Here is a 14,218-nt window from a genome sequence, read left to right as displayed (position 1 = left end):
CCTTATTGAAACCCAGGAAGGACGTCAGCTAAAACAGGCTAATGATAGATGATGGTTTAAAAGTAACAGGCCTGATGGAGGAAACGTGAATCATCCTCATGACGAATGATTTGGTGAACAGATGAGTGTAATCTGCAACATTCGTGATCATTTTGAAGTATAATATTATTATTAGTAGTACCAGCTGTTTCTATCGTGTCATATATGCAGAGTGACCCTAATCTTCCAAATAAATGTGGTCTTGTTTCGAATGTGGGAACCAATATACGGTAGTTTTTGTTTTACCCGATGGGGCGCAAGGGCGCACAAAGTTCATTCGTTGCCTCGGTAACAGCGTTGCGTACAGTAGTGAGCTGTTTAACCGACATGGACATCAGGGAGCCGGGTGAGAGAGTGAAACACATTAAAACACATTGAAATCGCCACGAGACTTTTGTAAATGAACTTTTTCACTTTTGAGAAATGGCGGCCATTTAGCGCCGCGTGCGTTTAGCTAACGTTAGCAAGTCTTTGGTTAGCCGCCTCGGCTAACTGACGTTGTTGTTGCTCGCGTGGTGATGAAAACAAATAAAGCAAACACACTTCAAAGCTGATGTTACGTTTGTTGTGGACGTTAGCGCTGCCTGCCTGTTTTGTCTTACAGGTGTTAGCAGAAGGGCAGTATTTACCTGTTTACTCGCTTCATTTTTTCAGATATCCGGAGTTGTGGAGACAACATGGTAAATGTGTTCGACACGGACGAGGAGCACTTTGCTGTTTCCAGGTGGGTTGTTGTGAACTGCTTTCTAACCGTCTGCAGGAAGTTGACGTCGTGTTTTAAGTCAGATTACATGCACTCATCATGGGGATGAATATCATGGTAATTCTGGGCTTTTTAGTGATTTCTCTCTTTTCTCTCCCTTCAGTTCCTCAGCTGCAGACACGGCCTTCGATGGAGTTATTGGCTGCATAGAGGACATCATCATGGGTAGGTGTACTGACAGTGCCAGCAGTTAGTGATGAAGACACGCGCTTTCTACATGTCGACTGCTTTTCTTTTAGAGGACGACTTCCAGCAGCTTCAGCAGATTTTCATGGAAAAACATTACTGTGAGTTCGATGACTCTGATGAGAACAAGCTCAGCTACACGCCCATCTTTAATGAATATGTAAGTGTGGGCATCCCACCGTGGGCAGATTTCACTCTCACACTCAGGTTTTACAAATACGTTGACTTAAAGCAGAATCCTGGCTGTTATTTAGATTGACCTGCTGGAAAAATACCTGGAGCAGCAGCTGATGGAGAGGATTCCCGGCTTCAACATGGACACCTTTAAAGAGTTACTCATGTAAGATGTGACAGAAAGTGGAGCCTTAACTGAAAGCAGCCCGTGTGTCAGTTATGTTATGCACCTGTTGCTCATAAGAAATGTTATTTTGCAATAGACCACATGGTGGCACACAAGTGCACTGAAAAAGTGACGAGTTTATCTCCTTCCTCTGCAGGCAGCACAAAGAGGAAGTGTCAGGTGACATCTTTGACATGTTGCTGACGTTCACTGACTTCATGGCTTTCAAGGAGATGTTTCTGCAATACAGAGCTGTGAGTTTTCTGTGAGCTGGAGAATAACTAAAAAAATGGCCCCATTTAAATAACAGGGCAGCTGTGACACGTGGCTCTTTGTTATGAAGTTTTGAACCCTCTACATAGTGTGTGTGTGTGTGTGTGGTACTGTACATTAATACTGGATGTATATATGTGTTTCTAGGAAAAGGAGGGCCAGTGTCCAGACCTGAGTCAGGGACTTGTGGTCACATCTCTAAACCTTGGAGGCTCCAAGCATGCTGACTTTAATGAATCTCAGTGAATCTCTGGAAAATTGTTCCAGGGCCTTAGTAAAAGTGTTCAATTCAGAGTCTTTTAACATAAATCTTCTGTCTGTAACGGATAATTTATATTTGTGTTTCTCTGCGTTTTATGTAGAGGGATCAGTGGAAGAACCTCTCTGTTTCCGTTTGCCATGAAAGTTTGAAGGTTTTGCCCACTTTCTGTTCACAATCACTCGACTGCATGTGACTACTTGAAAAGTCAATATTTCTTCAACTGTAATTCGTGTTTTCAGTCTTTCACTCGTGCAGTGATTCTGTTTATATTTAGCTTTTACTGGAACTGCCTGTTTGAAACATAGGAACTAGAGTATTTCTGTCCCTCTGCTGTGAAACAAATATGCTTCTTTTTTTCAGAAAGTAAAGTAGAAGTAATATATGTTTTATGGAGATGTAAATTATTTTAACAGTCTTTGAGTTTTGAACTTGTCAAAGTAATGTTTAATGTAAAACGATTGTGTGTGTCTGCAGTTAGTTTTTGGTACAAATAGTTTTTTACGTGTTTAAAAATGTTTCATTTTCCAAGTAAGTTTTTCTCCAGTGAAATGCTGTTGTTTGTTGTTGTCTGTAAAACAAACGATATTTTCAAATAAGCACAAAAGAAAAACCTCAGTCGTTTATTTGAAGTGCGTAGCTGAGCTCCAGCACTCAGCGCAGGATTTCACCAACGTTCAAACTCTTGGTACAAAAAGACTCTGCGTGGTTCATAAAGGCACGTACAGTACAGCAGGAGAGGAGCAGACTTTCACTTAAATCACACAAAAACAATATTCCACGCCTGTGGAACAATATTTGAATCATGCAGAAATATCCAGTGTCAGTGTGTCAGCGTCATGATTAAAACTATTTTTGTTTTTATTTTTGTTACAGGTGCATTATGGGTGGTTTTATTGTTAAAAGGCTCTGTTAGGCCCAGTAAACACAAACTGAAGCTAACTTTCAGTGGTTTCATCCTCATGTTCTCGTTGATAGATGCATAATGCAGCAGACAGTACTTAAGAGAACTGCCTAACGTCCAAAGCTGGAGGTTGAAATCTGCAGTCCTCCTTTAGCTAACAGGTTTTTCCAATGGTGATCTCAGACTAACCCAATAACCCTCCACTGTAGTTGGCACATGCAGCCTGTGCTTATTTTACTTTTAATGCTACTCACGTTTTCAGATTTGATTCAATTATTACTGAAATTTATAACTTTATATTTTTTAATGCAATCTAGGATTATTACATTTATTATTATTATTATTATAAGTAGTAGTACAGTATATTTACTGTATTACTGGGATGGCTAAAACATTAAACAACCACCTGGAACAGATTTCATCTCGTGGTTAATGTCGGGGTTTGCCTCAGTCAGGATTTGAGTTTTGTGAGCTTTGTTCCTGGGAGTAGCACCGCTGGCTGCACAGCCTTAAGTCGGCACTGTGTTGGTGGCAGCGTTTCCTCCGTCCCCCTTCCAGTCAAAGTAGGAGAAGAAAGCACTGGCCCCGTACACCAAGGTCACCGCAGCACCGAAGAACTGCAGCGAAAGACCAAAAAATGAAAAGAGAGGGAGAAGAGACATGGTTACACTGCTGAAGGGACTCCAGGAAGCAGAGCAAAAGTCTGAAATTCTTATCAGCCATCATAAATCACAAAGTGATGTTCATATTTATGAATCAGCATCTATACCAAGCCCAGCTGCTTGATCTAACAATGTACTAATGGGACTTTATCTCTATTATGTAGACAGGAGTGGCTCAGAGGCAGTAAAGAGTTTCTGATAAGAGTGTGTGTGTGTGTGTGTGTGTGTGTGTGTGTGTGTGTGTGTGTGTGTGTGTGTGTGTGTGTGTGTGTGTGTGTTGTGTGAAATCATGTGATCAATGCTTCTGCTAAAGCTGTAAACCAGAACAGACTTTGACCTGCAGAAGGAACTGTAAAACACACTGATAGGAGGAGATGTGATGTTTCTGCCACTGAAGTCATACGTCACCTGCCATTTTATAAGGCACACCTATTCAGGCTTTGATTGCTGGTGTCAGACAGGCTGGTCTAATTATTTCACAAACTACTGATCTGTTCCTCAAACTGTCCTCTTGAACACAAGAGTGAGTTCACCGTACTCGAATAGCCTCCACAGTCACAACATCTCCATCAAATAGAGAACCTTTCCGATTTGGTGATGTGGAAAACTTTTATCACGGATGTGTAGCCGACGAATCTGTAGAAACTGTGTGATGCTGTGTCAGCGTGGATGAAAAATTTCCAGCATCGTGTTGAATCCATGAAGAATTATAGACAGAGCGGCACACCTAATCAAATATGTTGTGAGTGCGTTATAAAAGGCTGTTCTGTGTTTCCTGGACATTGGGCTAGTTTGTGAGATAGTGTGAGTGGTGTCAGGCATCTTACTGCAGCAGCTGCCAAATGTCCATAGTAAGGGGTCATGTGGTGGGGCACATAAGCTGCGTTGGTGATGAAAGCAGTGAGATAGAGGACTGTGGCTGCACTAAAATACACCATCACCTGAAACAAATGGAGAAAACACACATTACATCAGTGCACAATAACTCACCGTCCTCCTGCCACACTGTGCCCACTCCTCTGTGGCCTTGCATCCTCGTCTTTATCTATCTTTGAGCTGTTTCTGCTGCCTTGTCATTGTCACCATATCATCAACTCTCTCTTTGAGAGTACAGGTTAGTATCGCTGTCGTTCATGCCTCTCAAAACTGATGACCAAACGTCCAAACTGCAAAATCAAGGAACTGGTAACTGTTTCTAATACAACCCACGACTAAGGGTGTAATTCCCCTGTAATTAAACTGAACTTCAACATATTTTATTTGAAATTATGATGTCATTATATTTACGATGAGGATGTAACGAGTCAGGGTTTTACAAGAAACAAAGGAATAATTATACTGTAATTAATTCAAATAGTGTGAAAGTAATTTTAAGTACTGCATAATTTACTAATAATAATATCAAACAATTTCCCTATTTTACATCATAAGTATGCTGTACTTTAAGGGGTGCAGGGTGCGTTGTGGTGTGATGTGACCTTATCGGACTTCTGGATAGTTTACAGGGCTGGAGACACACATTATACTGTAAGTACTGCAGTACAATTATTTGTTTGTTACCTGGTTTTTCTAGTTAAACAACCTTAAGTAGGTAAATGCTGAAATGTTGCCTGTAGTCACAGGTGGTTTATAAAATGTTACCAAGAACATCTCTGTGTGACCGAGTACGTTCTTTGACTTTATTCTTCTCTGTCCTCCGTCTCTTACATACCGTCAGGGGCCATGGGACGGCGGGCAATTTTTGTGTGACACCAAACAGGATGATGAAGAAGAGGATGGTGGTGAGGATCCACAGAGTGATGGCGACAAACAATACCCAGCCATATGCTCCTCCCACTATAGAGGTGCCTGCTATCAGCGCCCAGTGGAGCAGCCCAAAAACCTAAATGGGTGAGAGGGAGGAAACAACAGGTGAATCAGTTAGGGTAATGAAATGAAGGCCCTAAAAATAAAGTTATGTAAACAGTTATTACGTTAAAAAACAAACAAATGGTGAACAGATGTGTGTTCATGGAGTGCTGTTCTACTCTGAGCATTCAAAGTGCTTTTTACGATGAATCCATCCAGTTAAACAGACATTTCTATACCTTGGCTAACATTCACACAGGGCAACTACCGACCTTCTGATTGGTAGATAACCTGCTCTAAATCTGCTGAGTCACAGGTAAGCAGTAGTTATTGTGTTAGTCAAAGCATGCAACGTAATCACCTCCAGCAACTGTATCCATTGTTTATTGTTTCATTTCTGAGTAAAATCTTAGGATTAATATATACCAACATTTACAGTAAACGTGGCTGTTGTAATCTTTCTTCGACCATCAACTTCTGAGGAAAACACCAGCTGTTGAATGCTTTGCGATGCTCAGCAGATATTCGCCATCGCGTCTCAGATTTTAGGATAATCTCATAACCTGAGTTTACTGCACTTGACGAGGTCACTGATGTCCAGATAAGCACCACAGACTGTCTGTGACACTGAGGTGGACAGACTGTTCTCACATCAAACAAAACATCAGTAGATCATAAAAGTCTGACTGACTCTTTCTTTTTTTTGAGGTCTGAAATTTAGAGCAAAGCTCTTCAACACGAGTGCATCTTGCAGGTACTGTACAAAACACACAAGGCGTCCCTCTTTCCCTGCATGCATGTCTTCCTGCTTCAGTCTCATGAGAAAGGACATGAAAGTCCATTATGTATGCACAGGTCAGGTTTCACTTTTTACACACATGCATACACAGCACGCTCTCCAAAGTTGACCTTTACAAAGCAGCTGCATCATAACGAGGTTTTCTCTTCTGAAGTGAAGGAAGAGGAAATCATTTGAACTTCCTAAGTAAAACAGTAAAGTCCAACTATAATGGACATGTTGGACCAGGGAGTTTGCTGTCACACTGCTGTGTAAACTGTCAGAGTTTACCAAAACCAGTGAGGAACCTGAATGAAACAGAGGTCATTCACCAATTTAAAAAAAAGCAAAACAGTGTCGAGCTGAATGAAGTCGTTCCTATTAGAGGACAAATCTGCACCATAAAGTGTTCTAAATATATCATTTAATGGCCAAAGTTCAAACATCGCTCAAGTTAAACTGTGCGCTCTACCACAGCACCAGGAGTTTATGCATTATGCAAATACATTTTATAATGGAGTGTGCGGGGCATGTTGTATATTAATACTGCATCAGGAACCGGAGGCCTGAAACAGGAGACTAATCGTGTTCTGCTAATCAAAGAGTAAGGACAGGTGAAAAGATGCAATTATGGAGATATGAAAAAACCACTATGTTTGTTTTTAAAAATGTGTGCAAAAATATCGCTGAGACTAATTTGTTGTTTTTTTTTATGTTGATGTGTTGATGTGGAGATGGAAAATTAACAAGGTGATACTAAACATTATTGATATCAAACCTGATGACGTGAGAAAGTCACTTTCACATTTACTACTTTTGTTTTTTCATTGTGGAAACAGCGTCTGGGAAGAAAGGGTGTGATTCAGTTGATAGAAAGTTTAATTCCTTTATTTCAATTCAATTCAATTCAACTTTATTTATACAGCGCCAAATCACAGCAACAGTCGCCTCAAGGTGCTTTATATTGTAAGGTAGACCCTACAATAATACATACAGAGAAAAACCCACCAATCATATGACCCCCTATGAGCAAGCACTTTGGCGATAGTGGGAAGGAAAAACTCCCTTTTAACAGGAAGAAACCTCTGGGAGAACCAGGCTCAGGGAGGGGCGGGGCCATCTGCTGTGATTGGTTGGGGTGAGAGAAGGAAGACAGGATGTGGACTGATACACAGAGTACACAAGGCACAGCAAAAATTTGCAGCAGTGAAGGAATACAGCGCAGGTAATCCAGGATAACTTTATATTATAATATAATATCCATATCTTATATATTAGTCATGTGAGTTAAACCTGTGATGAACTTATTCCGTCAGCACACCAGCAGTCATAGATAAAGACGTGTGTGTCTGCGCCCTTAATCAGATGACACAGAATTTGAATGTGTGTCAACAAGTTTCAGTTTATGCTCCATAAACCTTCCTGGCTATCTATAAACGATAAAAATGACTGCATGCTGCTGTACTGTGCGGTGTGCAGTAGGAAAGTTTCACTATCAGAAAGTGGCACAGAGCCTGGAAAATGAAATCAATGATGATGTCTGCCTATGTAAATGGTTTTTTCTCCAGATAAACTTAATTGTGTGAAGTACCAGGGAAGGTGAGCAGTGATATGAAAGCAGCTCTGAGCCTCGGTCCAATCTGCCCCCCCTCAGATATGTACTTGCTTTAGGCAAAGGAAACGTGGCTGACTAAATGAGAGGTGAGGGAGGTCTTTGTCCCCTCCTGTCACACTCCACTGATCACCCCAGTATTGCACTAAAACTGCAGGAACAACAGCGTACGGCAGTGTCGCTGTTAATGTTCAGTCTGTATACGAGCAGACTGTGAAACGTGGCACCTGTCCGTGCTTTATTAGGTGGAATTTTTGCTGACATTTCATGGTGTTGTAGTAGTAGGTCGGGTAAAACTCAGCACACAAGAGTAATAAAGCTTTGCTTTAATCATTAACTCAGACAAATCACTTCATTTAGTCTTTTTAACGTTTAAATCGCCAGTGACAGGCACGGGTGTTAATCCATCTTAACAATATTTCTTCCCAGGTGTGAAATATGTGAACAGGAGTTCAGTCTTTTGCAGCTGCATTTAGCTGCGTTCAGCCCACCATAAGGATCATTACACTTCTTGCTGTACAGGAATTTATGGTCTTCAGTGTTTAAATGGGTCAGGCTGTCCAAAGGTTGATAAGACATGCACATTGCCTCACAGTACATCAGGCGATGTGGCGTAAACAACTGTAGCTCAGGGCTTCTTGTGTTTGTTTCTTAAGCTTTTATGGCTTTTTTTGGCAACTCAGCAAATGTATTTCTGTCATAAACCAACAGTACTGTCACACTATCAAACTATAAAGCAGATACTGTAAGGGGAGAGTTGGCTCAAGCTTGTATGGAGTTGTGTTTGAGGTCTAAAATTCTGCTTTGGTCTCCCTCACAGATGTTCGACTACTAGTTAGTTGGGTTGCTGCTCTGTGCTGAACATAAACTGCACAACAGACTTCAGACTGTGACCTGTTTGTTTTTCTACTCTTGTATTGTGTCATTAAAGGCGTATATCCTTAAAATAGTCGGCTCAGGCACATGGGAGCTTCACCGAGCTTCAGTATAAGATAATTAATGATTATTTTAAAACTATAATTTGTGTTAAGCAAAGAGTTTGACAACAATAAAAGGGGAGGTGAAAATAAGCATCAGGTTTAAAGTCCCTTTCCAGCACCTCCCACCAGAGGTAATGTACAACATGTTCACAATGCAACACTCTTCAAAAAAACTCCAAACATTCAAAGTAAAAAAATCCTTCAGTGCTTTTAGAGATTAAAGCCTCGAGGGCAGTTTTGTAAAAGGTTTTCACTCATTTAAATTCACTTAGTCTTTTCAGCAGTAAGGGGCGTGTCCATCTCCAGAGGTTGAGTCACCTTGATCAGCTTTTTCATGCTGAACAACCCCAAAGCATTTTTTAATTGGCCCTTCATAAATAAATCACACCATCATTTATATAAAATCCTTCTCTCTCCGCAACCGGTCGCAGCAGATGGCCCCGCCCCTCCCTGAGCCTGGTTCTCCTGGAGGTTTCTTCCTGTTAAAAGGGAGTTTTTCCTTCCCACTGTCGCCAAAGTGCTTGCTCATAGGGGGTCATATGATTGTTGGGTTTTTTTCTGAATGTATTATTGTAGGGTCTACCTTACAATATAAAGCGCCTTGAGGCGACTGTTGTTGTGTTTTGGCGCTGTATAAATAAAGTTGAATTGAAAACAAGCCCCTCAAAATATTAAATTAGCTGTTGTTTGAGGAGCGTTTATTAAAAGCTACAGTTACAGGCTGTTTTAGGAACTTACTTTTGTATCTTTAGTGTGTAAATTGTGTTTAAACACTAAATATTTTTATGTTTCCGTAAAATAAGCAGAGTAGGCATCTGTCCCACTAAACAGAGCAGAGTGCAGGAAAGACAAAAGTAATCATTTAGTTGGGTACATACAATTTCAGCAATCATCAGCATAGCTGGGATGCTTCGAATAAATGAAAAGTCCACCCTGGAGGATACGCTTCCAGCCAGCCCTCGGATGCTGTTCCCACCGTGGGAGTTCTGGGAGTTAGGGACGCTGGTCTCTGTGGTAACTTTGGATGGGAAGTCTGCCATGACTGAGCTCTCACAGACGCAGGTGCAACAATAGAGTCCTTAAGAGTTCTCAATAAAAGGTTTTGATGAAAAATCGAATCCCTACATCAGCTGGAGGCACCAGCAAATCTCAATCTTCAAATAGTTCAGAAAAGTAAAAAAATATGACAAAACAGATTCATTCAAAACCCTGACGGCTTCAAAGAAGAAAAAATAAATTAAAAAGAAACAAAAAACACTCCACTGAGTTAAAGAGGAGCCCTCCAGCTAGACCTCCAGGTTCAGGTATCAGCTGTCAGTGTCTCCACCTGCTCTGACAGGTGTATAATGGTGGAGGCGGTGTGAGTCTCTCTACACATTGCCTTCTCTCTTTCCCTCTCACACACCCACACGCATATTGAGTGTGTCGTCATCTTCTCCCCATCTGCTTTGGGCGCTCTCTTTTGCTCCCCTGGCACCTCCCATATGCTCCTGCAGGCTCCTCACCTGCGGCGCTTCAGTCATTAATGTGTTTGAACTCCGGGAGGAGGGAGAAAAAAACCCAAAAACAACACAAGCCAAGCCGGTGGTGCCCTCTAGGCGTGGTGCTCGCCCATATTTGTTCTTCGCCTGTGGACACAATGCTGCATTCCTGAGTTTAATCAATAACACATATGGATGGATGCTATGAATGTTTTTAATGTTTAACTCAAAAATTCACTAATCCAAACTGTCAGTTAAGGAGGATTTGTGAAAATTGCAGCATACTTTGTTTGCCTTTTCTTCTGTTGCTTTCTTTATTATTTGCTGTGCATAAAGACTGTAGCTTGAAAGATTAAAAGTTTGAAATACACTGAAAATATGGAGATATTAAAAAGAAATCATTTTAATTCTTTGCAACTTTTAAAGAATTACTGCATAAATAGACCAAAACAAGAAGTAAAGAAAACATTAAAGCCAGAAATAATTTTCTCACTGATGATATAAGCGAGAAACAAAATCTCCATAAATTTATGTTAATTAAATTAATTAATGAAATCCTTATCCTCTCTGGAAGACATGCCATCTATTTGAGTATTACGTATTATAGTGTGTTGAGGTGTAGTGAACATCGATTTTGAGCGCGTGGAAACAGTTTTAAACAAAACATTTTTAGAAAGAACAAAAACAAAAAAGTCATGTCAGAAGTGGGATTCGAACCCACGCCTCCAGGGGAGACTGCGACCTGAACGCAGCGCCTTAGACCGCTCGGCCATCCTGACTCATGATAAACAAACAACGAAATCTGGTTAATACAGCTCTACATGTAGTTTTATTCTGTAAAGACTGAACACGGAAACGTTTTTCTGTTTAGCGGAACATTGGTTCCGGTTTCCTCGCCTTCCCTCTGCTGGTGATTCTGGTTAATACTCTGTTTCAGCTCACGGAATGACTCCATATGAGACAGGTTACAGAGTCACCCTCTATTACCTAAACGGTTTCAGTTTTATTTCCCCCCAATCGCATTCTCTCCCATTTCAAGGTTTTTACAGTTAACAAAACTATAAATAATATAACGTTTGTTTTTAAACTACTTCAGCTGTCAAACTGTCAAGCTAAATTTTAAGAACACAGCCGTCTGTCTGACCATCCTCATCAGATCTCAGACGATGCTCACAGCGCTCTCTCTCTCTCTCTTCCCTGCCAGAGGCGGAGGCAGACATTCGAAACACCCAGGGCTTAGCCCTAAATTGTAGTATCCATGTGGGATTTTGGGGGGTGTGTGTTTAGAAATGACTGAAAGATTAATAGGCTGCATTTTGAGTTTTGTTAAAAAAAAAAAAAAAAAAAAAAAAAAAAAATGAATGACTTCATATAGGGAAAAATACATATCACATATGCAGGACACCTTAAACTAGTTTTTTAATTAAGCAGCAAGGCAGAACAAAATCAGGGCTGTATCAAGACACGAGGACTAAATCCCAATTCAACCAGACCCAGAACTGATCCGGAATTAAAACAGGACTACAACAGTTCCAAATCAGGACTACTTAGGACTTAACCAAGACAGAACCAGAATCAAAACTAGATGATAGTAGCACTAAAATCATCATAGACCTGCACTACACTTATTTTTAATTCTACCAAATTACACTATTTAGATTCAGAAAAGTTTATATAATTATTTAGCCTTGTTGTGCAAACAAGCCTGCATAACTTAATAAATATAGAATTTGAAAACTAACAAACCTAAAAAGGAACACTAGGTACTAGATACATGAGTACCTATGATACGGTGATACTTTTAGTGAACAACCATTTGACTAACGTGTGTCTCACCTGCTCTTGTTCCATCTCTGTTCTGTCCTCATTCTCCCTCTTTGTGCTGACAATCAAGCCAAACACCAACATCATCAAATATACAGTGGAAACCAGATATTTACATACTCTTCAGATAAAAACAAACACTTTTTTTAATTGTAACATCAAATCAGACTAAATGTTTAGTCTGATTTGACTTTAAGAGTAAAGAGAGAAACTATCTGTATTTCTTAATTGTAAATGGCACCAAATTGTATTCAAAATTGAGCCACACTTATGGAGCTCCACGATTCTTTTCCCGGGGTCCGTTCTTCGTACCTCGCTTACTACATCCAAGATCAAATGACACATCCAAGATCAAATCATCGCGCCAACTTTGAGCTCGCTAATCCGGTTCTCCGAACACACCTGTTGTTGACGATTAGTACAGCTGGATGAAGTAATGTTAGATCACTGGGTGGCTTAAAAGGGGCTACGCATCGATAGTAGAAACATTGATCGGCAACCCTTTGATTGGTCGGCGAAGATGTCGAAGGCGCGCTCAGTATTTTTTCGGCAGCAGAGCAAGAACTCTTGATTGAGGGATTTCAGGAGTTTCAGAGTTTAATTAAAACGCAGGGGAACACTGCAAAGGCTGCAAAAGCAAGGAGAGAGGGCTGGCAGAAAGTTGCTGACAAATTAAACTCGTAAGTAATTTATCATATTATATTACATTATATCCTCTTTCACATTAGAGCCACAACAGGACCCACTAGAACATGGGAACAAGTAAAAGTGAAATATAAGAATACTCTACAGAATGGTAATATTTATCACTTATATTGCTTTTAGTCTCTTGAAAAGAGACCCTGAAATAATCTGTTTGTTTATAACAGCAACCAAGAAAAGGGCAGAGCAAATAAAGACAGGTGGTGGTCCTGCACCCCCCTCACACACACCCGCAGAGGAGCTGGCCCTAGGGTTGAATGCCACCAGACCCATTGTTGAGGGCATCCCTGGGGGCAGCTCTTCCTTAGACCAGCAGCCGGGGTGCAGTAGCAGCAGCACCTTCATAACTGGTAAATGAGCTCATAATTCTATTTGTACAATGTAAAATATTTGGTTGTTGCCTTAATTAACATGCTTTTTGTACTGTGACATTTATTGACATTGTGGGTTTTTTGTGTGTAGTTTCACATAACACTCCATCACTTTTACCTGTTCCCATGCAAGGGGTGAGTGAAGCATGCACAGTAAGTTGGGACAGTGTTGGGGAGTAACGGAATACATGTACCGCCGTTACGTATTTAGAATACAAAATATGAGTAACTGTATTCCGTTACAGTTACCGTTTAAAAGGTGGTATTCAGAATACAGTTACTTTGTTGAAATAAATGGATTACACGGCGGTACTTCCCTGTTTCATATTGTCGCATGGTCAGGACTGTTTGGGTTTGTTTGACAGCTATGTTCTGTTGTTCCAGGCGGCAGTGTTATGGTTGCCATGGTTACAGGGTGACGCTCTCTCTCTGCGTGTTTCCTGGGTGAGAGAGCGCTTTTTGTTGTTGTTGTTGTTGTTGTTGTTGTTGTTGTTGTTGTTGTTGTGCTAAGCTAATAGACAGAATGCTACAGGCATGGCCCTAAAGAATGTAGCCTCATGGGCAGTGTAGTCCGTGCTGCAGGGAGAATGGACTGCCATACACGTTATATGTCTGTGAGCGAGGGAGGGAGAGAAAGGAAAAGTCCGAGTTGTCACGAGCAAAAACGGGAGCTGGAAGCATGTAAATATAATAATAACCACTGCAGCCAAGAAGAGTGCCTGACGAGCCCAGCTGTAAGTAAGCTATTAAGACTCGACTGTACACTGTGTTCGTGTTTTCCTCCGGAAAAAAAATAAGTTCCGTTGGAGCAGCCTTTCAACGCCTCTCTCTGTCTCTGGCAAGCAAAGTTGACCCAGACAACAAAGTAAAGCTATTTTTCGCTACCAGCCCAACATGGAACCCACCGTATTAGCCAGAGGTCCCTTTACTACTGTTCGGAGCATGGACCTTCAGTAACAGTAATAAATCACAGCAATAGTACATTCACGTAGTTGTAAACAGCATGATAATATATTAAGTAATCCAAAGTATTCAGAATACGTTACTCTCATTGAGTAACGTAACGGAATACGTTACAGAATACATTTTGGGGCATGTATTCAGTATTCTGCAGTGGAATACATTTTAAAAGTAACCTTCCCAACACTGGTTGGGAGATATATATATATAGATATAATCTTTTTTTAAATTATTTA

General features: G+C 40.7%; 2 protein-coding genes and 1 non-coding gene across 4 annotated transcripts; 1 reads left to right on the top strand and 2 right to left on the bottom strand.

The window, feature by feature from the left end:
- The first annotated feature begins 228 nt into the window (after positions 1-228).
- On the top strand, positions 229-2,459 carry LOC116326330 (ADP-ribosylation factor-like 2 binding protein). Of its 2 annotated transcripts, none has more exons than XM_031747545.2 (7): positions 229-385; positions 694-763; positions 906-967; positions 1,042-1,148; positions 1,243-1,328; positions 1,486-1,582; positions 1,749-2,459. In XM_031747545.2, exons 1-7 carry the CDS (start codon positions 289-291, stop codon positions 1,845-1,847), a joined length of 618 nt encoding a protein of 205 aa, XP_031603405.2. In that variant the 5' UTR covers positions 229-288; the 3' UTR covers positions 1,848-2,459. The 2 variants fall into 2 exon arrangements, with proteins under 2 accessions (XP_031603405.2, XP_039470506.1); XM_039614572.1 differs by lacking the exon at positions 229-385 and adding an exon at positions 411-435.
- Positions 2,460-2,468: 9 nt separating this feature from the next.
- LOC116333335 (plasmolipin) lies at positions 2,469-10,125 on the bottom strand. Its single transcript, XM_031756548.2, has 4 exons — positions 9,523-10,125; positions 5,138-5,308; positions 4,254-4,367; positions 2,469-3,381 (listed from the first exon to the last, which is right to left on the bottom strand). The coding sequence occupies exons 1-4, from the start codon at positions 9,682-9,684 to the stop codon at positions 3,274-3,276; spliced, it is 555 nt and encodes a 184-aa protein (XP_031612408.2). The 5' UTR covers positions 9,685-10,125; the 3' UTR covers positions 2,469-3,273.
- Positions 10,126-10,821: 696 nt separating this feature from the next.
- trnal-cag lies at positions 10,822-10,904 on the bottom strand. The gene has a single exon. It is a non-coding gene; the product is annotated as a tRNA-Leu (tRNA).
- Positions 10,905-14,218: the final 3,314 nt, after the last annotated feature.

This window comes from Oreochromis aureus, linkage group 7 (genome assembly GCF_013358895.1).
Source record: "Oreochromis aureus strain Israel breed Guangdong linkage group 7, ZZ_aureus, whole genome shotgun sequence".
Lineage (NCBI taxonomy): Eukaryota > Metazoa > Chordata > Actinopteri > Cichliformes > Cichlidae > Oreochromis > Oreochromis aureus.
Note: the sequence above shows the minus strand (reverse complement) of the source record. Positions and strands in the feature narration are given on the sequence as shown.